The following is a 26032-nucleotide window of genomic DNA, read 5'->3' on the forward strand; positions in this document are numbered from 1 at the left end:
AAGCACATTAATCGCTTAAAAAGGAAAGAAAAAAAAAAAGGGCCAGGAGTGATGGCTCACGCCTGTAATCCCAGGGCTTTGGGAGGCCGAGGCGGGCGGATTGCTTGAGCCTCGGAACTCGAGACCCAGGGAACCAGCCTGGGCAACCTGGTGAAATCCCATCTCTACGGAAAACACACAAATTAGCTGGGCATGATGGCTGCACACCTGTAGTCCCGGCTACTCCAGAGGCTGAAGAGAATCGCTTGAGCCTGGGAGGTGGACCTTGCAGTCAGTGGAGATCACGCCCCTGCTGTCAAGCCTTGACAGAGTTGGGACCCTGTCTGAAAAACAGCAACGTTCATAACGTATGGGTGAACTGCCCGGCTGCTCTGTCTAGAGTAGAATAAATCTAATTATGTTTTTGCCTTTTATTAGCATTGAAATTTTCTTAATTATCCCTTTGTTTTCATTACATTGTAGCAATATATTGCCGCTTAGAGTCTGGAACAAGTAGGCTTCTCTGGATCAGGTTCTTACTGGATGGCTAAAACTTAGAATGATTTTTCCCTTCCTTGGATGCGACTTATAGAACTTTGCCTTTTGAGGTGATGTGCTGCATTTGATAGCGGACACAGGAATGCCCGAAGAATTCACTTACAGGGCTAAAATATACGTGCTTTGTAGTGTTTCCCTCCTAGAATGAAAACGGTACCTCTCATTTGTGGGTCGATGATGCTATTTGCTGAAAACTTTTAAAATTTTATTTATTTTATTTTTTTCAGACGGAGTCTTGCTCTGTCGCTGAGGCTGGAGTGCAGTGGTGTGATCTTAGCTCTCTGCAAACTCCGCCTCCCAGTTTCACGCCATTCTCCTGCCTCAGCCTCCCGAGTACGTGGGACTACAGGTGCCCGCCAGCACGCCTGGCTAATTTTTTGTATTTTTGGTAGAGACGGGGGTTTCATCGTGTTAGCCAGGATGGTCTCGATCGCCTGACCTTATGATCTGCCTGCCTCCTTCTCCCAAAGTTCTGGGATTACAAGCATAAACCGCCGCCCCCGGCCAAATACATGTTTGTTTACTGCCTCAGTCCTCCGTTGGGTAGCCCTGTTCTTCGTCGGATATTCAGGGAGCGGGGGCATCTTGAGTCTTGAAAGGTGTGCTCTGCGAGATGGGAATCTTCCGGCTGCTTATTTAGGGAATCCTGCCGGCTGTCATTTACTGGAGAGCGCAGTTTCCTGGCTGCCCTGGTCTTTGAGGGGAGGGAGACTGAGGGGTCATTTTCCCACCTGGACCAATGTGTTTATTAAACCTGGTTTGTGTATCATTTGGATCTTTTTATGAAGGAAAAGCTACATCTGTGACTTTCAGATGAGTGGAAGTCATGTTAAAAAATATATATATACAAATATATATATATATATAGGCTACTATGGAGAAGTTTTGTCCTTGTGACCTGTGAATACAGTCACAGGAGAGCAGAATGTTCACGGTGTGGGTGCTTACAGTGTACATGCAGAGTCACATTCTTCACTAGTATAACGTTAAAAAGTGACAAATAAGAGAAAAATATTTTGCTCATTACAACGTCGGTAAGAAGCTGGCAGCACTCTTGTTTTTGGAGGGGTGTGAAGGGAATATTGAGAAAGTGTCATCAACATTAGACTCGCCCACTCTGCAAATCCTGTGCCAGCTGGAGTGAGGACCCCGTGATGGAAAGATGCACCCCTCTTCCCGGAAGGAGTTGAATCTTTGTAGCGCTCAGGACGCATGGTTCATCTCTATATAAAGGCAGAGTGTGAAACGCCGTGGAGGCTGAGAGAAGCGATGTGGTTAGCAAGTATGAGTGAGACGTTTGGGGCTTGTTAGCACCTGGCGTGTGTGCAGCAAGCTTTGCTATCTGCACATGTGTGATTCTTAGAACACTGGCGTCTGGAACCGTGGGGGCTGTCGAGGGCCCCAGCTCCTGGCGGGCTGAGGAGTTCCCTGTTACCACCAGGATAACCGTGATTTTTGAAGGCTGTCACTCAATCCCAAGTCCTGGAAGGGGGCTCCTTTCAGAGAGGAAAACACCCCTAGAGCCTCAGGCAGAATTCAGTGATTTTTCTTATAATGTTGCTTAGATTTCGCAACACATGAAACCAAGAACATATTTCAGAATGCTTATGGTTCTTTTGTAACCATGGAAACAAAGTAAGTTGCAGTCGATGGACAGTTTGCGGAAGCTGAACTGCCTACATCGTGAGCACGGCGCTCTCCCTACCGCCCTGGGCCTTGCTCCGGTTTGCTGGGGAGGCTTTGCAGGGCCTCTTGTCTGGGATACCTCTCTCATGTCCCATGTTGCTACCCCTGGTCACAGCCATACTGCTGGGCACCTGCGACGTGAGGTCACTGAGTGGACACGGAGCCGCGGGGCAGCAGTTGGTCAGGAGGTGGCATCCACATGGTCCGAAACAGGTTTCTGTTCATTAAGAATGATCATTGCAATAAAAACAGAGTGAAAGAAAACTCTACTGACCTGAGAATGCGTCCGCTGAGTTGCATAGGGAAGTGCAGTGAGGAAGGTGAGGGCTGAAAGGAAATGAGGGAGGGAGAGGAAAGGAGAGAAGGGAAGCGAAAGGGGGAGGGCGGATGGGAGTGAAGAGGGAGATGGAGGAGGAAGAAGAGAGAGGGCGGTGGGCAGGAGCCTGGGAAATGTGTCCCAGAGCCGGTTCCTGACCGTCGTGGGTGCGTCAGAGCTGATCTTCCAGGAGAGGTGGCCTGGGAGGGCTGACCCTTAGGAAGTGAGGGCCAGGGGGAGCTGATTTTTTGGCCCTCAGCGGGGCTGTTGTTGACCTGAGATACAGTCGATAGTTTTCCTGAAGAGATCGTCTGCACAGCCACCGTTTGCTGCCAGGTTGGAGACAGAAGTGCTCCTCCCCATGGATTCTTTCTAGTTTGTGGATTTTTCCCAGTTTACCTGAGCAGCCTGTCAGTGGAAATGTCGGGGATTACTAACATGTCTCCATTCTACAGAGCAGTCGACCAGCTTCCGATCCTGTAGTTGTTGGGGGCACTATTCCGGTCCTGTCAGTGCCGGCCCAGCGTGGAAGCCGCAGCCCGAGGTGCTGGGAAACCTGCGGGGCTCTCACTGCCAGGGTTCTGATGGGAATCGAGCGCCGGAAGAAAGATGTCCTTAGGGCAGAGCCTGGCGAGGAGGGGGTGCTGCTGTTGCAGCAGTACATGGAATTTCAAATGACAAATGAAACAAGCTTTTAATTATGACCAGAGCCCTATGCTCTGCGTTTCTTCAAATGGAAATGTTGTGCTGAAATGAAATTGCTGTTAATCGGTTGCCTCATGCAAGACGCAAGACGGAGGGCTGGGAGCAAAGTAGAACGTGGACTTATCTACAACGCTTCCTCCTCTCAGACTATCATCAGTTGGATGGTGCTACACAGGAATATGTGAGAATTCGTGTGAGAAAGGTGATGGGTGCAGACCTGTGTGACCGGCAGGTGTGTGGGGAGGTTTGAGAGAAGCTTTTGGCTGAAGTGATGTCAGATGCAGGTGCTGAAGTGTGATGTCTGTCTGGATGGAAGAGCACACACGCCTCTGGGCTGCGGGAAACAGATAAAGGAGGAGGTGGGCAGACGTGAGTCGTGTCTTAGGAATGGTAGCAATTCAGGCAGACCCAGGATCAGGCTCCCACGGGGGAGGAGTGGATATCAGGACCCAGGGAGCGTGGGGCGGGGGTCATGCCCAGGCCTCTGCGGGTCTTGCTCTTGTGTCAGCAGGGCCCTGTGCTTGCCCTCCTTAAAACTTTCCTGATCCATAAAACGGGCACGACAAAATCCACCTTGTGACACTGAAGCTTAAATGAGATGAGGTACATGGTGTCTTCCTTCCCTTCCTGACACATCCTAGACTCACAGCTATGGTAGCAGCGACAGACTGGATGGAATGCTGGAGCCGCTTTGCGCCTGGTGAAGCCACATGGATTTGTGCAGTGCTGGCGACTGTCTCTGAAAGCCTTTGGTCATGGCAGTGGCAGCCTGGAGTGGCTCTTGGCATACTTGAGTCTGTGGAGTGCAAGGTTGACTGGAGCTCCGAGGCCATTGATACTATCCAGGGGTGAGCTGATGAGGCCCTAAAACATGGGGGAAGGCCGAGAGGACTTGGCTGCCAGAAGCATTGTAGATTTCTGGCTTCGAGAACTGGCTGACTTATGGACATAGGAAGGTAAACCCAGATGGCTCCAAAATTGTAAGTCCAGAAGAAAGGTGGGAGGGTACAATTGCTGACTAGGTCATGGTTGCCCTGTCCCTTTGTTTCTGGCCATCGTTTCTCCTCCCTCCCCCTGCCTTTGTGGGCTGGAGGGCCTGAGCCTGCACAGCGGTCTATTTCATGATGACAATGGCCGATTATTACCCTGCAGTAAGAAGTCTCTCCATTTTATTTGGCAGCAGTAGTTAAATAAATTTAAGGAGTGATGGTGTAGTAGTATTTGTTTTATTTGTGCTTTTTTTTTTTTTAAGTGTCATTTAACTGAATGTTATTTCCAATTTCACTGATCACTTTGAGAGGCCAAAACATGCTTTGATTTGTTATTTTGTGTTTGAGCTAGTTTATTGCCTCACAGGAATGCCAAGTATTCTGTTGTCACACATCATTAAGTATCTCAAATTGTGTTACTATAATACTTAGCTGAATTACCTCCCTTGTTTTGGCTTTTAAAAATCTAAAATCTGTGTGAAACACAGGATGGTGCATCTCCATTGAGGGTTGTTGAGAAGTGTGACTTTTCCTGGCATGCTTGAGAATCAGTGACATTATTTTATAGAAACACTTTGTAACTGACAGCAAAGCTAGAAGCTCCTGTAAAGGGCAGAGTAGGCAACGTGTGATGCTTTGAGGGCCACAGAAGTCTCTGCATATATTTCTTTTGTGAAAACTTCAACGTGTAAAAATCCCTGGCCAAGGCTCGGTCGGGGATCATGGTTTGCAGACCCTTAACAGCAGTTTAGCTGAAAGCTGGTCTCCCATGCGGTGAGCAGGAGCCCACCTCATTGCTTCAGCCAGGAAGATGCTGCCCTCATGCTGGAATTTACTTCAAACAAACTTGAAAGCTCTGGCACCGCTGCTCATTTCCATACTGTTGCAGGCTATCTAAAATACGGAGGATGCCTTGGCGTTTTGATTTTGTTACTCCTCTTGAACGGCTCTGAGATGGCTCATCGCGAGTTAGACATTTGCAGAAATGATCAAGCAGAGCTGCAGTCATCTTGCAGATCAAGTGAAGTTTTTTCTGAAAACTCGTTACAGGCTTAAATTTCTGATCCCGTTCCATCCACTGATCTTGTATGATTGGTTTCTTTTTGTACCCATTTGGGTCTATGAAGCGTCTCCCCACCGTGGTAGAAATTTAGCTCTGATATTGTGCGTGAGTCGGTATCCTCACTCCTCATCTGCGAGGAGAAAGTGCTGCAGGTCCTGTGTGGTTTCCATCCCCTCCCTGCACGCGGATGGATTGGGAGGTATTTGTGGTGTGTGAACTTGCTACCCCCAGAGCCTTCTGCTTCATTCCCTGGACCGCTTTCCTCCCTCCTCCCTCCTGACTCATTCCCCTGGACCACACTTCTCCCTCCTGGTTCACTCCTTGGGCCGAACTCCACCCTCCTCCCTCCTGGTTCACTGCCCTGGGCCCCCACGCCTCCCTCCTGGTTCACTCCCCTGAGCCCCCACGCCTCCCTCATAGTTCACTCCCCAGGGCCCCCACGCCTCCCTACTCTCCTGGGCCACATTCCTCCCTCCTGGTTCACTCCCCTGGGTCCCCAATCCTCCCTCTTGGGGGCTTGGTAGTTTCTGATATGCTTGTGCCAGCACGATAAGGCTGAGTGGCAGCTCCAGGGCTGCGGCTGCTCACGCAGCTGTGGCATGAGTGCAGAGAACTGCGGGGATGCAGCTGCCCTTGCTGTGAGGCTTCGAGTGTCATAGTCGATATGGGAAACTGGGTGGGATGTGGATGTCCCAGGAAGGGACAGGAGCCTCCCCTCAGCCTCTGTCAAACAGTTCTCAGCCAGGCGTGGTGGCTCACGCCTGTAATCCCAGCACTTTGGGAGGCCGGGGCGGGCAGATCACCTGAGGTCAGGAGTTGGAGACCAGCTTGGCCAATGTGGTAATTTTTGACGCATTAAGGAAAATGACTCACACTAGTTTGCCTTGCTTTTTAATTGATAATTGGTATACCCCAGTAGTCTGAACTTGTTAAGCAACCATTCTTACCGAAAGACTAATCTTTAAAAGTCTCTTCCTCTTGACACGTCTTTGGCTGCTGTAATCAAATGCAATGTAATCAGCACTGGTTAATGGCTTTCCTTGCTTGGCTAACAAATGCTCCTCAAAAACTTTGATTTCTTGTTATTTTCATTTATAATTATGTTTTAAGCCTTCTAATTTTTCTAGCTTTCCTGCAAGTTGGGAATAACTGTGATGGGTGCTTAGTTTGGGATGTTGACGTACACTCTATGCCCAGCTACTATGCCATTGTGTGAACACTGATTTCTCACTTTCTCATGAAGACTGATTTCACCTAGTTTGGTAAATTCTATTAATTTTAAGGAAGGGGGTGGAATGCAACTGCTGTTAGGAGGCTTTTCTAAGGATCGGGGAAATGTTGCCATGATTATTACCATTACAGAAGGCACATAAAAATACGTGCTGCCTTCAGTCATGATGAATCTGTAAGTCCGCATCTGTGACTGCAGAAAACGGCAGCCCCAAATCTTAAAATCGTGTGGATGCACCAAGCCCATCTGCAGGGCACTGTGGAGCAGCCTGCATTAGCCGAAGTTGGCCCACAAGCCCTGAGGGATGGTGTCTGAGTTATGATAAGGCTCTGACTTGGGATTAAACAGGCCTCCAAATAGTGTGATATTCTAAACAAAGACATGATACTGCCCAGGGAGCCCAGTGGGCACCTGTAGGCAGTGTAGGTGAGAAAAGGTTCCAAAGAAGATTCCTGCAGCTCAGCTAGGAGGATTCTGTAAGGCAGTAGACACATCAATGTTCACATAGGAGTGTTGAGCTATATTCATTCCTTTTAAGCAGCCAGGCTTGTGTGTGTTTTTAGGGGCACTCACATGGCGCCCTTTCCACCCTCACTGCCGGTTGTGCCTGTTTGATGTTGCGGACTTCTGTGTTAAGTGTGTCCACTCTCCAAATGTATCTCTGTCTCTAGAATATTTTAGAGTAGACCATTTATTGTTTAAACGCTTGTTTTTAGTGAGGAAGAAATCTTTAAAATGGGCCATACAGACCCTGCTATAAATGTTGAACAATGGCACGTGTAATGTTTAACACGTAGTGTTTAAAGTAGAAGACAGTTTAATTTAGAAATCCTGTTGCAATGCCAACTTAAATTACGACCATCTGTACACATATGGAAAAGAATGAGAGTGAAGGTACAGAATTGGAATTTTGTCTATTTTGTAGAGATTCTGTAATGTATCAGGTACAAGTCTCACTTCATGATTTAAATGCATGAAGCTGAAATTAGAAAACTTGACAAAAACATGCCTTTGAATAGTGAGCCTTTATCCTCCTTGAAATAGTGATTCATTCACTAAAACGTCCACCTGCAACTTTGTCAAATACATTTGTTGCATTAGTCCTCAAGTGAGCTCAGTTTTCCAGACAGACAGATTATTACTGTTTAAAGTTTGTCCTGATGATGTTGGTGAACAGGGAAAATCCTTTGACGTGGATCCTCTGTGTGTGTTACACATCAGACGCGGCCTGCCCAACCCTCTGCCTGTAACTGGGAAGCTTGACTGTCAGGATCATTGTAGAGAACCTTGAGGAAAGCAAAACAAGCCTCTGGAGTAGCAAAAGATGTAGCTGATTTCATGCAATAAAACTTACACATTTTTCTTTAAAATGCTTCCTTCGGAACGTCAGCTTGCTGACTATCTTAGAATCGCTGTAGTCCGCTGACAGCAGTCTTGGGAACAGGTGCATGGCCTGGCTGATGCAGGAGGGTCTCAGAGCGGAGCCACACTCCTGACACTGAAGGAGGGGCTGGAGCCATCACGCTCGTGACTCGTGCAGATGGCCTTGGCTGACCTCCAGAAGAGAAAACGTCAGTATCCAAGGAGGAAAAAGTCTATTAATTTCATGAGTGTTTGCCTTCGCAATGGCTAATACCCTGAGTTTGTGGCACCTGCTGTCTCTGGAATGAGGAGTCTTCCCTTCCTGGCAGACAAGCTCTAGATGGGAACAGGAGCTGTGGTTGCTGGATTGAAGAGGTTTCCTTCTTGGGGAGGTGGTCTTCGAGCCTGACATGAAGGAAGTTGTGACTGGCGGGAAAGGGCCTTGGAGACAGTGTATTTACCAGGAGGGTTGGTGACTGAGAACCATCCTGTTCCGAGTGTTGCCATTCTGGTTCTAGAGTAAACTTGGGGAGAAACAACAGCCAAAAGCCCCGAGGAATATTCTGTGATGTTGATGACATTTGGTAGATTTGTTGCTGAGACTCTGAAATGAGAAGCCCTGGAGGTGCAGGTCTATCAGGCCATGCGACGTGAGACAGCTGCTGCTTCAGGGGTTCGAGTCCCCGTGCCAGAGGCTCAGTCCTGCAGAGACTTCTGCACAGTGGGCAACTGATGCCTCCGGTTGATTGTGAGTCCCCCAGATGAATACCCATGAAAGGTACCGTGTCAGCAAAGAGTCAAACTCTGTGAAGCATTCGGAGATTTATTCTGAGCCAAATGAGTTACCATGGCCCTTGATACTGCCCTCAGGAGATCCTAAGAACGTATTCCCAAGGTGGTCAGAGCCCAGCCTGGTTTTATAGCTTTTAGGGAGGCATAAGACAATCAATCAAATAAATGTAAGATGTACATGGGTTTGGTCTGGAAAGGTGGGACAACTGGAAGCAGGGGTGTCCAGGTCATAGGTAGATTCGAAAATTTCCTGATTGACAGTTGGTTAAGAGAGTTGTCAGATAAGGGGTTGTGGAGACCAAGGCTTTGTCATGTGGAGGAAATCCTCCAGGTAGCTTTGGAGAGAATAGATTGTAAATGTTTCCCATCAGACTAAGCGTCTAAGTTCTGTCTAATTCCAGAAGGGAGGTAGGGTGATGAGGCAAGTCCGACCCCCCAGCGATCATGGCCTGGACTAGTTTTTCAGATTAGCTTTGGAATGCCCTTGTCAAAAGCAGGGGCTGTTCAGATGGGCAAAGCGGCTTCGAATTCTAATGTTTTTAAAACCAGAAAGTGATTGTGTTTTTTTCTGTGGATGACAGCCAGTGTAGTAATTAATATTTTATTAGCAGATTAATTTGGAAGTCAATGTGTTTTCAAGTATGTTAATTATTAAATCATCAACAAACAGAGAAGGGCTTACTTTGAAACCAGCCTGAGACTCAAGAGGCTCATCAAAGAAAACGATGGACTTGGGAGAACTGATTCACGTGTTTACTGTGCCAAGTTTCAGACATTATGAGAAGTCTGTGCTGATACACTGTGACTTGAGAACTTAAATCTTGATGGACTCTTAAGAGTGAGGCTTTTTTTTTCTTTTCTTTTTAAATGGTCAGTGTTTCTGTCTCCTGTGTTTTGTCTTCCAGCCGCTGAGCACTTTAGCTTTGTGTTCACGTGGCCTTGTTCTCCGAACCACCTGCTTTGTGGCTCCTCTGTCCTGCCCACCTTGATCGCGTCTTCCCTGCCCCGTGGGTTTTATCTCGAGGACTGTTCTCCGCTGTGGGGAGGGGAGGATCAGTGGACACTGGCTTTACCGACTCATTTTCTGTGTAGCTCCCAGTTTCTCAAAATCTTAATTGTCTTGGATTCCCTGTGAAACTGGGAGTCAGGCCTTGGGCGCAGTACTGGGGCAGGAGGGAGAGATGAGAACAGGAAGGATGGGTTTGTCAGGGGAAGGAACCCCTTGCCAAATTCCTGTGTCTGTTTTAGGTTAAAGATGAATGGCCGGATGGTGGATGTCTCACCTGCTGTGGCTGGACCTCGCTGTGCCGAACCCTGAGCAGGGGCCCCAGCAGCTGCCTCCTGCCAGGCCGGGGCCACAGGGCTGGGCTTCTGCCTCTGGGAGGGCTCGTGCCAAGGTGCAAGGGTCTGCACCGCTCGTGTGTGACCTGAGGGGCATGTGGGAAGCTTTTCTGTGCTCCTCACCTGGGAGAAGTTGAGCTCATCTGGGCTAGAGCCTCTGGGGAGGTAGGAAGGCAGAGGCCTGGAATTCCTGCTTTCCCCAGACAGCAAGAAAGCTCAGCGTTGCACCTGCTCTGAGATGCCCTCAGCAGCCATATATAGTTGATTTTAACATGACGGAAGGTGCCAATTAACCCGGCTCTGTGGAGAGCTTTGAGGAGTCCAGGCCCTGGGCCCCGGGCTTTTTAATATGTTCCTTCCTGAACAAAAAACAACAAAAGATCCCTCTGGCTGATGTCGACTGCGTGGGGTAGGACATGCCGAGCTTGGGTGGGGCTTGCCCCTGAGTTTCCTTGGTGCTCCTCCCAGCCCCCACAGACACCAGCCTCTCCAGGCCGAGGCTTGTCCTGTTTAGACCCTCGTTGGTGGGGTCTGTGGTCCTGGATCGAGGGCCCAAGCACTTCTTTCCTATTATTATAAATGATTCACCAGAGATGCACGGCTGTGCCCAAACATCTCACGAGCATGAGATACAGCCAGTGTCGCCGCCGCAAGCTCATAATTCTAGTGGAAAGAGGAAATTTTACTTTTAATGTGCTCGTGTGACTCAGATGCAAATATTCAATTCCCATTAAACTTTCACGACCTTGAGATCCTCTGAGATTCCTTGGAAAGCCGTTCCTTGGCCCCACGACTAACTCTCCTGTGGAAGGAGGCTGGGGTGGTCCGCGGGGTCTGGGATCCTGCTGCGTTCTCCAGGATTCCTTAGGTTTCATCATTAGTCCCAGCTCTTCAGCAGATGGAGCTGATTGACTCTGACATTTCCATTATATTGTTCTTGTGTTGCCTCAGTTAACTTAGAATAACCAGTATTTACCAGAAATAATTGATGGCGAGATGGGAATTATTGGTGATTCCCTGACATAGGCAGCCTGTATAGATAAGCGTGTTACACGGTGTCTAATTTCTGAGATGTTGGTCCACACCTTCTCAGGAGCACACTTTCAGGGGTAGATTCCTGTGCAGGAGAAGCTGCTTTTCCCCGAGACGCGGTGGCGGCTCCTGCACTGGCATGGCAGGGTGGCTGTATGACTGGGCAGGGCTGGACATGCTCCTGCGCTGGGCGCCCACCTCCGCCCTACATCTGTGTCGAGGGTGCCTGCCTTTGTTCCCCCAGGTCGAACTCATAGAATTGTATACCTTCCTGACACATTCCTGCATAGAGATGATTAGATCTGGGGGCTGAATCTCAATCTGACACGCATGTAGGTAAATTATTGACGTGAATGACTTGGGTCCTCCACCTTCAGGGTCAGGAGGCACGAGGTGGGTTTGGAGACAGCTGCCTGGCTTCAGGAAGTTTCTCTCAGAGCCTGTTTCTTTCTCTAGCAAAGTAAATGATGCCTACCTCACCGGGCTTAACACACGCTCAGTACTCAGATGCTGTCTGATCTTTGTTATAGTTAGTATTTGGGGAACAGCGTGGCTGGTAAGAAAATGTGTTATCTTTACAATTTATACAATGTCATACAAGGCAAGCGTGAAACCGGGACACTACCTTAATCTGAAGATGCTGGTGCTTAGTCTTCTCCTCAAGCATTTTGTTGTCATTCTGGCGTGTGTCAGCCAAGTCATATGACGGTACCGCGTGCGTGATGCCAGCTCAGTTACCTTGGAATGGGGAACCTGAGGCTGCCAGGGAGCATCCCTCCTGCCTCCAGTCCTCGGGGGTTTCTCTCTCTCTCTCCTTTCCTCTGTCCCTCCCTATCCCCCAATCCTCCTCACCACTCCTGCTCCCCTCCCTACCCTCCTCACTTACTCTACAACAGAGGTCCAGACTTTGACAAATCCCAGCTGGGCCTATTTATCGCTTGGCTGGGAAAGCAGAGGGAAAGGGGCCCAGTTACTACAAAAATAGAGAATTGAAATAGAATGTGAGCTATTTTTGCGTCTTGTTTTTTATTTTATTCTGAATATAAAAGGCAAGTGTCAAACAAAATCGGTGCTAACTGCGCCACTCAGCTCCGAGTCTGCTTTGTCGGGGCTCCATGGGTTCCCACGCCCTGGCCTTCTCCATGAGCGTCTGGACACGCCGTGGCTGTGAAAGGAGCATTCAGTTATGGTCCTTTGAATGTTCCAGAGTCATGTTTAATAAAAATCTTCACGTTTACCCACAGCCAAGTCTTGATTTAATAATAGGTACTGCAGGTCTCTGGGTAGGGCTGAGCCTCTGTTTTAGAAGCAGCTGCACCATCTGAGGGGCAGGTCCGTATGGGCTGGCAGGCGGCCTGGTCCTTGGAGCACAGGGTGTACCTGACTCAGTCCTGGCAGTGGGGGGCCTTGCAGTTCTAGGATGTAGTGATGCAACCTGTGGCATAAATAAAAAGCCTCATGTGCCCCCATGAGAAGCTGGGGCTTCCCCTCAGTAGTGTGGTGTGCTGTGTTTGTGATCGTGCAGATGTAAAAGGGTGAGGGAGATGTCTAAAAACCAGGCTCCCAAAGACAGCCCTTCATGTCTGGTGCTTTCATGTGTATATGCACACGTGTTTGACGCGTGTACACCTTCACACGTTCACCTCTTTCATGCATGTACACCTGTTCCTGTGTTCATACACCTGTTTCGCGCATGCGCCTGTTTCGCCTGTGTATGTGCCTGCGCGTTCACCCTGTATTGCGTCATACGTTGTATTTTACATATTGGGTATTTTCAGTTTGTATCGTGAGCTTGTAACGACGTCGTGAAGAAAAGAGGGGGCCCTGGCAGCCTTTGGCTCTGAGAAACGTGATGTCACGGGAACAGATGAGACAGCCCGGGTGAGGCCGGCAGAGGCCATCGTGGCCTTGGGAGTCCGTGCACATCCACTGTCTGTCGCTGTGTGACAAGTGACCCCAAAACCTAGGGGCTTAAGGCAACATACACGTACGACTGTACAGCTTTTTCAGGTTGGAAATTCAGGGCAGCCCTGCTGAGCGGCTCTGGCCCAGTCCCCCGGGTCACTGTGAAGATGCTGTCCAGGGCTGCAGCCATCTGTAGGCTCAGCTGGGCTGGAAGTTCTGCTCCAGGATGCCGTGCTGACGTGTCTGCGGGCAGAGGCCTGGTCGTCCACACCTGGCCACTCCCCGGGGCTGCCAAGTGCATTCCTGCCCAGGGCCGCTCCTTTCCCCAGAGACGTAGCAGTGCTGGTCTTATGCCCAGCGTCAAGGTGGCCAGGTCAGGAGCAAAGACTTGTTTCCCCTACTCGGCGGCTACTCCTGCAGGGCTGGGAGACAGTGGAGGTCGCGCAGGAAGGTGTTCGCTGAAGACCGTGCTCTGTGACTTGACGGGTGTTCCTCCCAGGAGAGTGAAATGGAGACTGGACGCCGGAAGCAGCATCCTGCGTGACCCCATGTGTAGTGGGGTCACAGCAGAGCTAAGTCCTTCCTTTACAGATACTTTTCAGAGTCTACCCGCCTTTAGATTCTCTGATTAACGTGTCTGAGGAGGGTCCCAGGAGTCTGCCACCTGCCAGGCCAAGGAGGTTCCCTGCATGTGGCTCTCCCCTGACACCTTGAGAAACGTGACTCGAGAGAATCACCGAAGTTTCCTAAATGAGTCACCTGCTTTCTCTTCTCTTTGCTTTCATGCCCCCCCAGGGTAGGTCAGTCCTGTCCGCCACAGCGATACCTGCATGCTGGAGTTCCAAGGAGATTGGGGGTGTGTCGGGTCCCCCAGGGAGATTCGGTGACTGAGGATGCTGTCATAGCAGCCAACATGTCCTTATTGTTTTCACTTTTAATGAAGTTCAGTTACTAGGTTTTCTGAGGCACAATGATGTCCTTGTGAAAAATTGGTGATCAGGGAAGCAAGCAAGTGTGGGAAAATGATCCTGCCCTTAAATCTAAAAAACGATGAAACAGCAAACAGCCCTGAAGAGCCCATGAACCTCCTCATGGGGCGGTGAGGAGACACCTCAGTAATGGCTTAAAAAAAAAGTGATAATACTGAAGAAAAGGTAAACTAAATTTTGGGTCTCCTATGGGTAAAGAGATTGTGGTTTACATTTTGGATGTATGCGTTTATATACTTATTTATTTTTCTTTGTTGGATTTAGAATTAGTTGAAATAATTGTGTTTTTTTAATTTAAAAAATTGGGGTATACGAAGTCTAATCCCTTTGTGATATTTCTGTACTGTGAGACTCCACATACAAAAGTGAAGCCCAGACTGTCTGTTTCTAATGAGCCAGAGAGAGGTGGTCATCTCCTACAGGCCGGTCTGGTCTCCAGGCATCTGGCCATCCTCCCAGTCTTGGGCACACCTGCATCACTGGTGCTTCCTGCCAGACTGTGACTCTGCCCAGGTTTCAGGAGCACCCGGAACTGTTTTCCTAGGGGCTCCTGCTTTGTCCTGGCTCCTGGAAGCACAGGCTTTTGACGAAGGACTCTCCCCACTGCCAGGTAAATTGGTGATTGCCCCACAGTCTGTATTTGTCACATGGGGCACAGAGAGTCTGGGCGTGCTGTCCTGGCCCTGGAGCCAGCTCTAGGACTGCCCGGCGGCATTGCCTCCACCCCTCACCTGGGAACAGGGCGGTGGGGAGGAGAAGGGAAGCAGGGTCTTGACCCTTCTGCGTCTCGAGAACACGGGAACACATCGTCCCATTGCCTCACACCATTCACAGCCCAAGCTTGTGTGAAGTATTATTTTATAACCTCCCCTGACAATGATGTATTTTATATAAGCAGCACATAAAGTGGTAATTTAATACCCTATCGAGCAGGATTAAACAATAAGGAGCAGATATCACTGTAGAAAAGTTACTTTATCCGGGAAACATTTATCTACTGCAGGTGGATGTGAATCATGGCTTCCTCCTCGGTGGCTCCTGATGAGCCTGTGAAATTCTGTCCTGTTCACCACTGTTAGTTATAAGCTACACCTTTCCTTCTATGACGTTACTTACAAGCTCTACCTTTCCTTCTATGATGTTTATTTCTTGCCTGTTCAGCACTGTTAGTTACAAGCTATACCTTTTCTTCTGTGATGTATATTTCTTGAAGGCATGGACTAAATCCTAATTCCACAGTATTCGATGCACATACTCAAGAGATACTTGTTTGAATGAATGGATTAATAGAAAATAGAAGTAGTGACTTCACTTTATTTCATTATGTCAAACTTTGTCTACACGGAAAATTTTATGGTCCTTTGGAAAAACAGGGCCTCTGTGCAGGGTTGTTAGAGATTGTGAGAATGCCGCAAATGGCTCTGTGGCTCTAGGCTCACAAAGGGCTTGAGGGACTTGGTGGCGCACCTGTGTTGAAAACTGAGTTCTGCAAATCCATTGGAGTGACCTGCCAGCACCAGCACACACAGCCCTCCTTCCCAGTTGATTTCTGCACAGAGGCTTCTTCTGAATGCCCCAGGTGAACGTGGGTTCAGCCAGCACTGCTGGGCTTCCACAGCAAGCCAGGGTGCTGCAGGGACGAGAGAGAAGAGGGGCAGGACCAGGATCTTCCTGGGCCCCAGTGCCCGTGTGGGGACGCTGCCTGGCCTGGCTTTTCTGGGGGAGGTCAGGGAAATGATGGCATGGAGGGACTGTTGGTATGAGTCGCTTGCTCAAACATAGATCCCAGGTCTGTGTGGGAGGCAAATAGAAATTTATGTGGGTATCATCAGTAACATAGCAAACATGGGCTTCTTCACTAGGGTGGCTGACCCTCTTGCTCATCTGCTGAGCAAAGGCCCGGCCCGGCCCGGCCCGGCCTGGCCTTCTACGCCTCCACAGTGAGCTTTTCTCAAGCTCTGTCCACTCCATGGAGATGGCCGGAGCCAGGGCAGATATGGGGTGTTTTCCACTTTTTATTTATTTTTTCTTTTTTGAGATGGAGTCTTGCTCTGTCGCCCAGGCTGGAGTGCAGTGGTGTGATCTCGGCTCAGTGCAAGCTCCACCTCCCAGGTTCACGCCATTCTCCTGCCTCAGTCTCTCGAGTAGCTGGGGCCACAGGTGTCCGCCAACACACCAGGCTAATTTTTTGCGTTTTTAGTAGAGTCAGGGCTTCACCGTGTTAGCCAGGATGGTCTCAATCTCCTGACCTCGTGATCCACCAGCCTCGGCCTCCCAAAGTGCTGGGATTACAGGCGTGAGCCACTGCACCCGGCCAGGTATTTGTCAGTTTTTGAAAGCTACATTTAAAGAATGAAATAGACCGAACAGAATTACTTCCTTTTGAATATTTAATACTCAGTCTACCAGAACACTTAAATATAGTTAATGTATTCAAATAATAAGAAAGAACTTTCCCTCTGTTCCAAAGAAAAAGTATAAACAACCTTTTACTTGTCAGGGATTTCACTATGTTTCTAAAAAGCCAGCAAGCACTTTTCCTGAAATAGACCCATCTCTTCCTCTGCATAGACCCTATGAACATTTTAGCTACATTTCTGCTGTATCTTAATGTGATAGATTGTAGAAAATTCCTTGCTACTGGAACTTCACGATGCTTTCCTTTGAAACATCAAATAGAAAGTATGGATAGTAAATCTCAGACTAGTTGCAATTATCAGTCTTGGTAGAGCTGCAACCCACAGCCTCTGTCAATTACAACAGAGTGTGTCTCCCCAGCAACCCGGATTAGATTGCGGACCAAGCCAGGCTCACCCAGGATTCAGTGCAACGTCTTTCAAAGCTGTAGTCACTGCCCCTGGAGGAGACTTGAGAATTCCTCCCTTTGATGCCTGTGCATGGCTGTTCTCAGATCACAGCAGCTGCAGCAGCATCTCAGAGGATGCCAGCAGGGGTGTCCTGGGTAGTGACACCACGGTAGGGGCCTGCAGTGTCTGAATGAAATGGGCCGTGAAAGTGAGCACCCTAGAGGAGTCCACAGCCACGTTTCAAAGGTGCAGTGGCCCGAGGTGAACCCCAGAGCACTGAGGAGCCTGGAGTTGACCTGTCACGACTTCATTGAGAGAGCTGACTGAATTCCGTACCTGTGCGGGCAAAATATGGCTGTTTGCGCTTGGCCCCTTCTCAGTCCAGGGCTAGGGAGGTTGTCTGCACAGCTAGTGGGAGCTTAACTTTGTGCACACTCGGGGTTGGGTCCCACTCCTTTCTGTGAGCCCAGGGAAGATAGACATGCCGAGCTCTCCTGGAAGAGGGCCCTGACGAGCGGAAGCTGAGCTTCAAGATGGTCGGCCTTGTGGTGTGCGTGGCGGGTTCGGAGTCGGTGTGTGCTGAGTGGGGGCCCGGCTGCTGCTGTCGCTATTGGGCTCAGCAGACGCTGCGGGGGACGTGGCTCCTGTTGTACTTGGTGGTTTTCTCCTCACAGGAGTGGGTTTCCCTGCTGTGAAGGTGTCGGGGCTGTGACAGGCAGCCTGGCAGGAGGAAGACGCTCGTGGGGTTGTGCCCCGAAGCCCCCTTCCTCTTGAGGAGCATGAAGGGGGTTTGGGACCCTGCTTCCGGCTGCGCTCCCTTGCTAGGTTCTTGGCCTCGGGGGCCAGGAGAAGCTGAGTACAGGCCTGAAACCTGGACCCCTTCCACAGCCTCCGTGGCGTTTGTGGTGTTATGCAGGACGAGGCCCTTGGAACTCCAAGCCCTACCCTGGCATGCCCGCCCACTGGGGCGTCTTGGGCACCTGCTGTGTGCTAGGCTCCGTGGTGGGGTGGGCGGTAGCAAGGGCTGTGGGGTAGAGTGGACACGGTACGCGGATGATGAGAAGCGTCAGGGAGGCAGTGAGAGCACAGCTGAGACCTGCAAGGAGGGGACTGGCTGTGGGTGTTGGGGCTCAGGGAGCTGCCTCTACCCAGAGCCACAGTGGCCAGTGAGGGCAGAGCAGGGGACCGAGGCCCAGGGAAGCCGTGTGTATGGTTCGCATCAGGTGTGCAGGTCTGCTGGGCTGTGCGGCCCTTCTCAGTCCTGGCTGGGCCTGGGGTCCCAGAGGGAACGGAGGGTCTTTGCATCTCCCTTCTCTTGCTTCCCTGCTGCTTCCTGGTCAACGGATGCTTCTTTTTTTTTTTTTTTTTTTTTTTTTTTTTTTTTTTTTTTTTGTTTTTTTTTTTTTTTGAGACGGAGTCATGCTCTGTCGCCCAGGCTGGAGTGCAGTGGCCGGATCTCAGCTCACTGCAAGCTCCGCCTCCCGGGTACACGCCATTCTCCTGCCTCAGCCTCCCAAGTAGCTGGGACTACAGGCACCCGCCACTTCGCCCGGCTAGTTTTTTTTTTGTATTTTTTAGTAGAGACAGGGTTTCACCGTGTTAGCCAGGATGGTCTCGATCTCCTGACCTCATGATCCGCCCGTCTCGGCTTCTTTATTGCAACTCTGGCAGTTATTCTGCATATTAAGAGGAGTTTCACAAAATCATAGGGGGAGAGGCGGACTAGGGATTCATTTTTTTTTCTCCCCCTGATTTTACACGGAGCCTTCTACTACCCCTTAGTGTGGAGGCAGAGTGCAGATGCTCTACAGTTCTCTGTCCAGGAAGAGAAGAGCTGATGGGAAGTCACAGATCTGATCATTGCAATAGCACTGACATTTTTAAGTGGGAGAATGCTGATGTCTATAATAATCAGAGTAAAACTTCAGTAGCTTCAACATAAAGATTCTGAGATGATCTTAGAGCCATTTCGTCCCTAGATCCTTCTGCAGTGTGGAGTGTGACATCTCTACCAGCCTCTGGTCAGTGGCCGCCTGGGGGTAACTGAATGCTTGAAGTGTAAATGAGAACTTCTAATTTTATTTAATTTTAGTCAAATTTAAATAGCTATATGGCCCGGGCACCGTGGCTCATGCGTGTATTCCCAGCAGTTTGGGAGGTCGAGGCGGGTGGATCATGTGAGGTCAGGTGTTCAAGACCAGCCTGGCCAACAAGGTGAAATCCCATCTGTACTTAAAAATATAAATAAAATAGTCAGGCGCGGTGACAGGCGCCTGTAATTCCAGCTACTCGGGAGGCCGAGGCAGAAGAATCACTTGAACTCGAGAGGCAGAGGTTGCAGCAAGCCGAGATCGAGCCACTGCACTCCAGCCTGGGTGACAGAGGGAGACTCTGTCTTAAGAAAAAAAAAAGATTTTAAAAAACCCTACATGCCCCTAGTTGCCTCTGTAGGAGACGGCATGGTTCCAGAAGGTAGACTTTGTGTTGAGGACTCTGCAGCGTCAGGCTGGAGACAGTCTCCCTTCCTAGCAGCGTGGGCCCCTGGGCTGTTCTTCTACCAGAAGGGATGGTGGCGTCTCTGGGAGGTATCTGTAGACTCAGATCTGTGTGGATTAGTGACTTGTGTTACTCACAGATACTTAATTTTATGGGTAAATAAATACCTGGACTGGCTGCAACTTCAGGGCGAGATTCGGGAGTAGGGAGTGAAAAGTGACGACGGAACCCTGGGCTTGTCCTGCTGCCCCCAGGACCCGGTCGGGGTGCCTTCTCGTCTGAAGTCCCAGCACGTGGTCAGGGTACCCCTTGCCTCAAGCCCCCAGGAAGTGATCGGGGCACCAATCCCCTCTGAAGCCCCAGCACCTGGTCGGGGCACCCCTCCCTTCTGAATCCCCCAGCCACCTGGTCGGGGAGCCCCTCCCTTCTGAATCCCCCAGTACCTGGTCGGGGCGCCCCTCCCTTCTTAAGCCCCCAGACCCTCCTGGCCTGCGGTGCTGCTTCTCCAAATGCTGTCCTTGGCTGTTTTCCAGGAGTCACCTGCACCAGAGCAGGCTGCGTGTGTCATTTCTTGTCGGATCTGGGGTGACGGTGAAGCTCATTTATCTTGTCTTCCTCCTCACGTGCCGTATCTCACCTGTTGACTGTCTGAGTTTGTGTGAGTGCGTGTTGTGCGTTCTCAGGCTGTACTCGGTGCTTAGGTGACAAGAACGTCTTAGAGCAACGGACTGTCTGCTCCAAAGGACGCTGGGCATGAATCGAGACACAGTTTACTTGTGGGGTTTAAATTTCCTGGGTGTTGGAGGCAATTAAGGGGAAACAAGGTCTAAAAAAGCCCCTGCAGATGAGGAAGGCAATAATGAAAAAAATTACTCTATACACACTTAGCAGATGATTGACTTTGTAGGTGAATTTTGCATTTCGGGAACTACTAAAGCTACTGTTTGTAGGGATTCCTTGATGAGCTTCTTGTTTTCTGTCTAGAAAGTAAAGTGGATCGGTTTTGCCTTTAATGCTGACTGACTAGAATCTACTTCCTTTTCCCCCCATTCACGTTAGGGTGGGGATTGGACTGGAAGAGCTGTAGGATCTCTTTATTTCTGATCTTAAATGAATTTTTTCTTCAATGCCCGGTTCTTTGGTTTGGGAAATGTGCTCAATTTGTACCGTGCTTTAAATGTACACAATGGTCGAAATTGCTACTTTTCTTTAAAGTTAGATATAACATCTTAAGTAAAATGTCATCTATAAATCAGGCACAGTCTGGGGCCTGGAGACCCCTCTTGTCACTTCCTTCCAGCTGTGTCTTCTTCCCTGGCCACATTGCCCCTGGCCACATCTCCTCCCCAAACCACGCCGTGTCATCCGCCCACCACCTCACCTCTGGTCACAACACCTCCCTCCCGGCCACATCACCTGTGGCCTCACTGCCTGCCTCCCTCCTTCCTGGTGGCCTCCGTGGCTCCCACTGTCTGCCCTCCCGAGGGTCTGTTCAAGGCTCCTTCCCCGTTTTCCACTCCTGAGTGGGTCTCGGGGCCTAGATGTTTCACAGGATGCAACTTTCTTCCCTTCCAGCTGTGGGTCTCTGAGCGACAACTCCAGAGAGGGTACTAAGCTCTCCTTACCTACCTGGGGGGCCCTGAGCCCTGACCACCGACCACCAGGGCTTTTCTGCAGTGTGTGGGGCAGACTCATGCATGAATTGGACTAAAAAGATGCTTCCAGGAATCCTTGTTTTAAGTGCACTGGAGCAGAGATGGGGAGAGGGGACCACCTGGTTTGCTCAGAATTTGGTCCTGATCACAGCCAACATAAGCACCTCCTAAATGAAGCATTCCACACACTGATTTTACACATGACGGTTGAGATGGCTGGAAAGGCTTCACACAATGAGTGAGTTTGAGCTGCATTTGAAGGAAGAACAGGTCCCTGTAGGTGGAAATGAAAGGTAAGCGTGACCCAAGCCATCAGCAGCAGCGGGGGTGGGGTGGTGCAGACTCCCCATGGATGGTGGGCATGGCTGAAATGCAGGAGAGGGCAGGGGTGCGAAGGAACGGCAGGGCGGCAGTTAAATCCCCCTGCAGAGAGGGGACGTGACTGAGATATTATCACATGTATACAACTGAGAGATGATTTGAGGAGGATTTCTGGGAGCCTGTGGGAAGAGCACGTGGTCATCATCAGTTCTCGGGATCTCTTTTTATGAAGTGAAAATAGTCTTGCCTCTGCCTATCTTGTGAGCTGTTGTGACGATCAAATCAGATAATCTTCAGCGAGCCTTGTAAATGCTAAAGCTTATGACAGACTGTTCCAGCCCCCTTGTCTCTATCCTCCTTTCCTCCTGAGTAACGTGAACCCTGCTGGGTACCTCACTATCTGCCTGGTTTCCTCCTCCATAACGTGAGCCTTGAGTACTTGCTGGGTACCTCGCTGTGCACCTTCCTTAGTAACGTGAGCCCTGAGTATTTGCTGGGTACCTCGCTACCTGCCGTACAGCTGGCTGTAGAATTGTCAAACGCACTTGGCTGGCACATAAGCAGAAGTGCTCGCTGGGCCTTGGGAGGGCTTTCTGACATGTGGGTGCCTTCTGTTCCCTGTTAGGCTGGAGCTGCAGGAGCCCCCCTAGACCAGATAGAGGACCAAGGCTGTGGCCTCGGGGTGGGGGCTGGGGGAGCTCCCTGGGTTTATTGTGTGGGTGAGAGCAAACTTCAGTCCCGCTGTGGCATTGGGATTCAGGGTTCCTTCTGGAATGTTCTGAGTGAGAAACAGGAAGTGTGCACAGGTGCGTCTTCTGTGGATTTTATGGTTATCTCTTGGGAGAGCACTGGTGCCTCTGAACTATGAACCTGCAGAACCACTTCTTCCACTAACGGCCGCCTTTATATAAAGAATGACTTACAAAAGATGCCACTTCAGATGGAGGTATTTGCAGGTGTGGCCTGAAAAATGAACAAAATGACTTTCATCTCAAGGAAAGTACCTTACATTTTTCCCAATGATAGACATTTGAGCTTTCCAGTGAATATTAAAACATAAAAATCTTGTGTCCACCACTTTCTCATGTGACCAATGGTGATACTGATGTGGGGTTTTTTTTTTTGTTTTTTTTGTTTTGTTTTGTTTTGTTTTGTTTTTTGGACATATAATGAAATGTGGAAGCCGCTCATAACTCTGAACCAGTATTTTCTAACCAATGTGTGATTACAAAATCGTGTGCTGGTAAAAGCCATTCAAGTGCAAGACGGACCAGTCGACTTAGAAGGAATTGGGGCAGAAAGGCCCGTCGACCAGAGCACAGACTCTGTGTTGCAGACAGCCTGTACGGAAGTGCCACTTGTTACATTTGGCAGCAGAGAATACCTAAAATGATCTGAAAACACAATGAAAATACTGCTTCCTAATTGTATATCAGTATGGGGTCGGACTTTCTTCATAAACTTCAGCCATGGCTCTGCAGCCCACTGAACGCAGATGCAGGCATGAGAATCCTGCTGTCTGAGGTGCAGAGATGTTAGGTGTTTTCACAGTAGCACAAACTGTTGCCACGCTGCTGCTTATTTTGGAAAATGGTTTCTTCTTTAAGACTGTGTTAAGATGTAATGACTTTATCCTTGTAAAAGAAACTAAATTATGTTCTTTTTTTTTTTTTTTTTTTTTTTTTTTGAGACGGAGTCTTGCTCTGCCACGCAGGCCGGAGTGCGGTGGTGTGACCTCAGCTCACTTCAACCTCTGCCTCCTGAGTTCAAGCGATTCTCCTGCCTCAGCCTCCCTAGTAGCTGGTACTACAGGTGTTCAGCACCATGCCAGGCTAATTTTTGTATTTTAGTAGAGACGGGGTTTCACCATGTTGGCCAGGCCGGTCTCGAACTCCTGACCTCAAGTGATCCACCTGTCTCTGCCTCCCAAAGTGCTGGGATTACAGGCATGAGCAGCCACCACTCCCGGCCTGATGAGAAAGCTTTTTTGTGCTCTTTAATAAAGTGCAAAGGGTTCCTAAGACCCAAAAGTTTGAAAACCACTGGCTTAAACCGACAAAATTGTCCATGATTCTTCAGTGTATCTTCTAATCTGTTGATGGAGAGAGGACAGCAAGGGTTGCTTTACTTTTTTCCTTTCACAACTCAATGGTGCTGGGACAACTGGGGTATCCACATAGAAAAGGATGGACTGGACCCTTCCTCACCCTACACGCAAAGCTCAACATGGTTCCAATGTAAGGAGCTGACTGAGACCCATTCTGTCAGTCTGCTGGGTACCATAACGGACACCACAGACCGTGCGACTTAGACAATAGCATCTTATTTCCTTTTTTCTGGAGACTGGAAGCCTGGGATCAAGGTGCGGGCAGGGTTGGATTCTCTGGGGCCTCACCCCATGCTGTGTAGACAGCTTCTTCTCTGTGTCCTCACAGGTTTCTCTTACGTGTATGCAGCACTGAGGACTGTGTCTAAATTCTCTTAAAAGAACACCAGTCATACTGGATCAGGCCCTACTTTTAAGATCTTATGGGACCTAAATTGCCAAGTTAAAGGCCCTGTATGTAAATACAGTGACATTTTGGGTTTCCGGGGTTGTGACTTTAACATGGAATCTTGGGGGAGGGGGACAGTTCAGCTCATAACACCTTTAGGGGAGAATCCTGGAGAAACTGTTAGGTTGGATTAGGCAATGTTTCCTTGGCTGAGACGTCTAAAGCTATAACAAGCAACTGAAGGGAAAAAGACGGTATCAAAATTAAAAACGTTCAATTCAGAGGATACTATTAAAGTAAAATGACAACCCACAGAACAGGATACATTATCACGATAAGGACCTGATATCAAGAATATATTCAAAAACTCTTAATAAAAATCCAATTTAAAAATGGACAAAGGATTTGAATAGACACTCTCCAAAGAAAGACATATAAATGCCTTAAAAAGCACATGAGATGTTTAGCAGAATTCGTCATCTTAGAAATGGAAATCAAAACCACCGTGAAATAACACTTCACAACCACCGTGATGGGTGGGTAAAACCCCAGTATTGGACAGTGACATGTTGGTGAATTGGGGAAAACTGAAATCTTGATATATTGCTAGTGGGAGGGGAAGTAAAATGGTGCAGTTGATTTGGAAAAGTCCGACAGTTCCTCAGAAAAGCATGAAATCACCGTACGACCCAGCAATTTCACTCCTAGCCATATGCTCAAGAAAACTGAAAACATTTTTCCAAAAAGTATGTCATGCCTGAATCTTCACAGCAGCATTATTCATAGTAGTAGAAACAGTCCAGGTGTCTGTCAACCGGTCACTCACTGAGATTCCACTCACCTTAGACGTGAAAGATGTCAGCACCGAAGGTCACACCAAAGGTCATGCACTGTACGATTCTCCTCACAACAGGTGTCCAGAATGTGCAAATCCAGAGAAAAGGAAGTTGGCTGGTGATTGCCAGGCGCTGGTAGAAGGAAGGAGCCAGGTGCTGACTCTTAATGGGTTCAAGGTTTCTTTGGCCTGTGGTGAAAAAGTCCCGGAATTACATACTAGTGGTTGATGTGCAGCTTTTAGAATACGCTAAAAAGACTGAATTGTATTCTTTAATATTGGGGCTTTTGTGCTTTGTAAATTGCTTTTCAATTTAAAAAGGAATTCAAGAAGTTATTTGGTGTTGATATGATAGTATCCAAAACAAGTTACTATGTAACTCACGTCCCCAGCGTTAAACTTCATTTTCTGAGGATCTTGAAGTGTTTGAGGCTAGGAGACACAACGATCCTATACTGTATGTTACACCCCATCTTACTGATTTCTATCTCACATAACCATATTCAGGAAAAACCGACATGTAAATGTGAGCTGAATGCTATGCAGAGGCACATTCCTCTTACCCGGATGATCTTTAGTGGTACAGTAAGAGATGAGATCATAGCAACGTTAGTTTAGTTAGTTTAATTTCCATGGCAACAGGAATTTGGCACATGGGATGAGTTAGATCTCCCTGCACAGCTCCTAACGGGGTTGCCCATTTCTGTGTGGTGTCTGTGTATATTCTCGCTGTGGAAATAAGTGATAGCACCTGCACAAACACTTGTCCAGAAGCGCACACGAAGCTGGTGAAGGCAGAGGACAGGCGAGAGGGAAGCATGGCTCAGCCCTGGCAAAGAAGACCGTTATTCCAAACGCAAAATATTCAGGAACACAATCCTTGGGAAGACTGGTGATGTCTTTAGACCTCACCACTATCGGGTTGTATCTGTGCAGCCAGTTACCAGAGCCGCAGAACGGCGTGTGTTGGTATTGGTGTCATCACTCAACGATTCTGACTTTTCCTGGTGCTGAGGATGACTGCATATGGCAGAAGCAAAGTGCTAATCTAGCACAGGTCATCATATCCAAGTTCTTTTCTATGAAGGCGGGCAGGGTTAGGAACCACCCCACCCCACCCCACTCCCCAATCCTATAAGAACTGGGATCTGATGATCTGTGCTGTCGAGAGAGGCAGGGTTAGAACACCTCATTCCTCAATCCCATTGTTGAAAATAATAGTTGGATTGGGAGGGTTTTTACTCCTAAGGTTGAAGCCGTGCATTTCTGGAGCCTGGGCTGTCAGTCATGGTGGCTGGGGAATGCTGGGGCTGCGGTTGTCTGGCTGCCGGTAGCCCTGCTGGTGGGTCCTCCCTCTTTGACACCGTTCATTTCTGAAGCTTGCTTTCCCCGGTGTTGGAAGTAGCAGCACTGGAAGAATGGCCGCCTTCCTACAGTGAAGCTCTGGCAGGAGAGGAGAAGATACGGAGCGTCTG

The 26032-nt window shown here is 49.1% G+C and overlaps 2 protein-coding genes across 28 annotated transcripts in view; one reads left to right on the forward strand and one right to left on the reverse strand.

The window, feature by feature from the left end:
• The window catches only part of LOC139361630 (disco-interacting protein 2 homolog C-like), a 137806-nt gene that overhangs the window by 67290 nt on the left and 44484 nt on the right, over positions 1-26032 (forward strand). The window lies entirely within an intron of this gene.
• The window catches only part of LOC139361629 (disco-interacting protein 2 homolog C-like), a 156287-nt gene continuing 145534 nt past the window's right edge, over positions 15280-26032 (reverse strand). For 14 of the 20 annotated variants that reach the window (XM_071090310.1, XM_071090313.1, XM_071090308.1 and 11 more), the window contains one exon: positions 23239-24746. In XM_071090310.1, coding sequence (XP_070946411.1) covers positions 24565-24746 — 182 coding nt within the window. In that variant the 3' untranslated portion in view covers positions 23239-24564. Of the gene's footprint in view, positions 16288-20867; positions 22191-23237; positions 24747-26032 lie in introns of those variants that run through there. The other 6 variants (XM_071090321.1, XM_071090320.1, XM_071090318.1 and 3 more) reach the window with 4 other exon arrangements.

This window comes from Macaca nemestrina, unplaced genomic scaffold, assembly GCF_043159975.1.
Source record: "Macaca nemestrina isolate mMacNem1 unplaced genomic scaffold, mMacNem.hap1 Scaffold_77, whole genome shotgun sequence".
NCBI lineage: Eukaryota > Metazoa > Chordata > Mammalia > Primates > Cercopithecidae > Macaca > Macaca nemestrina.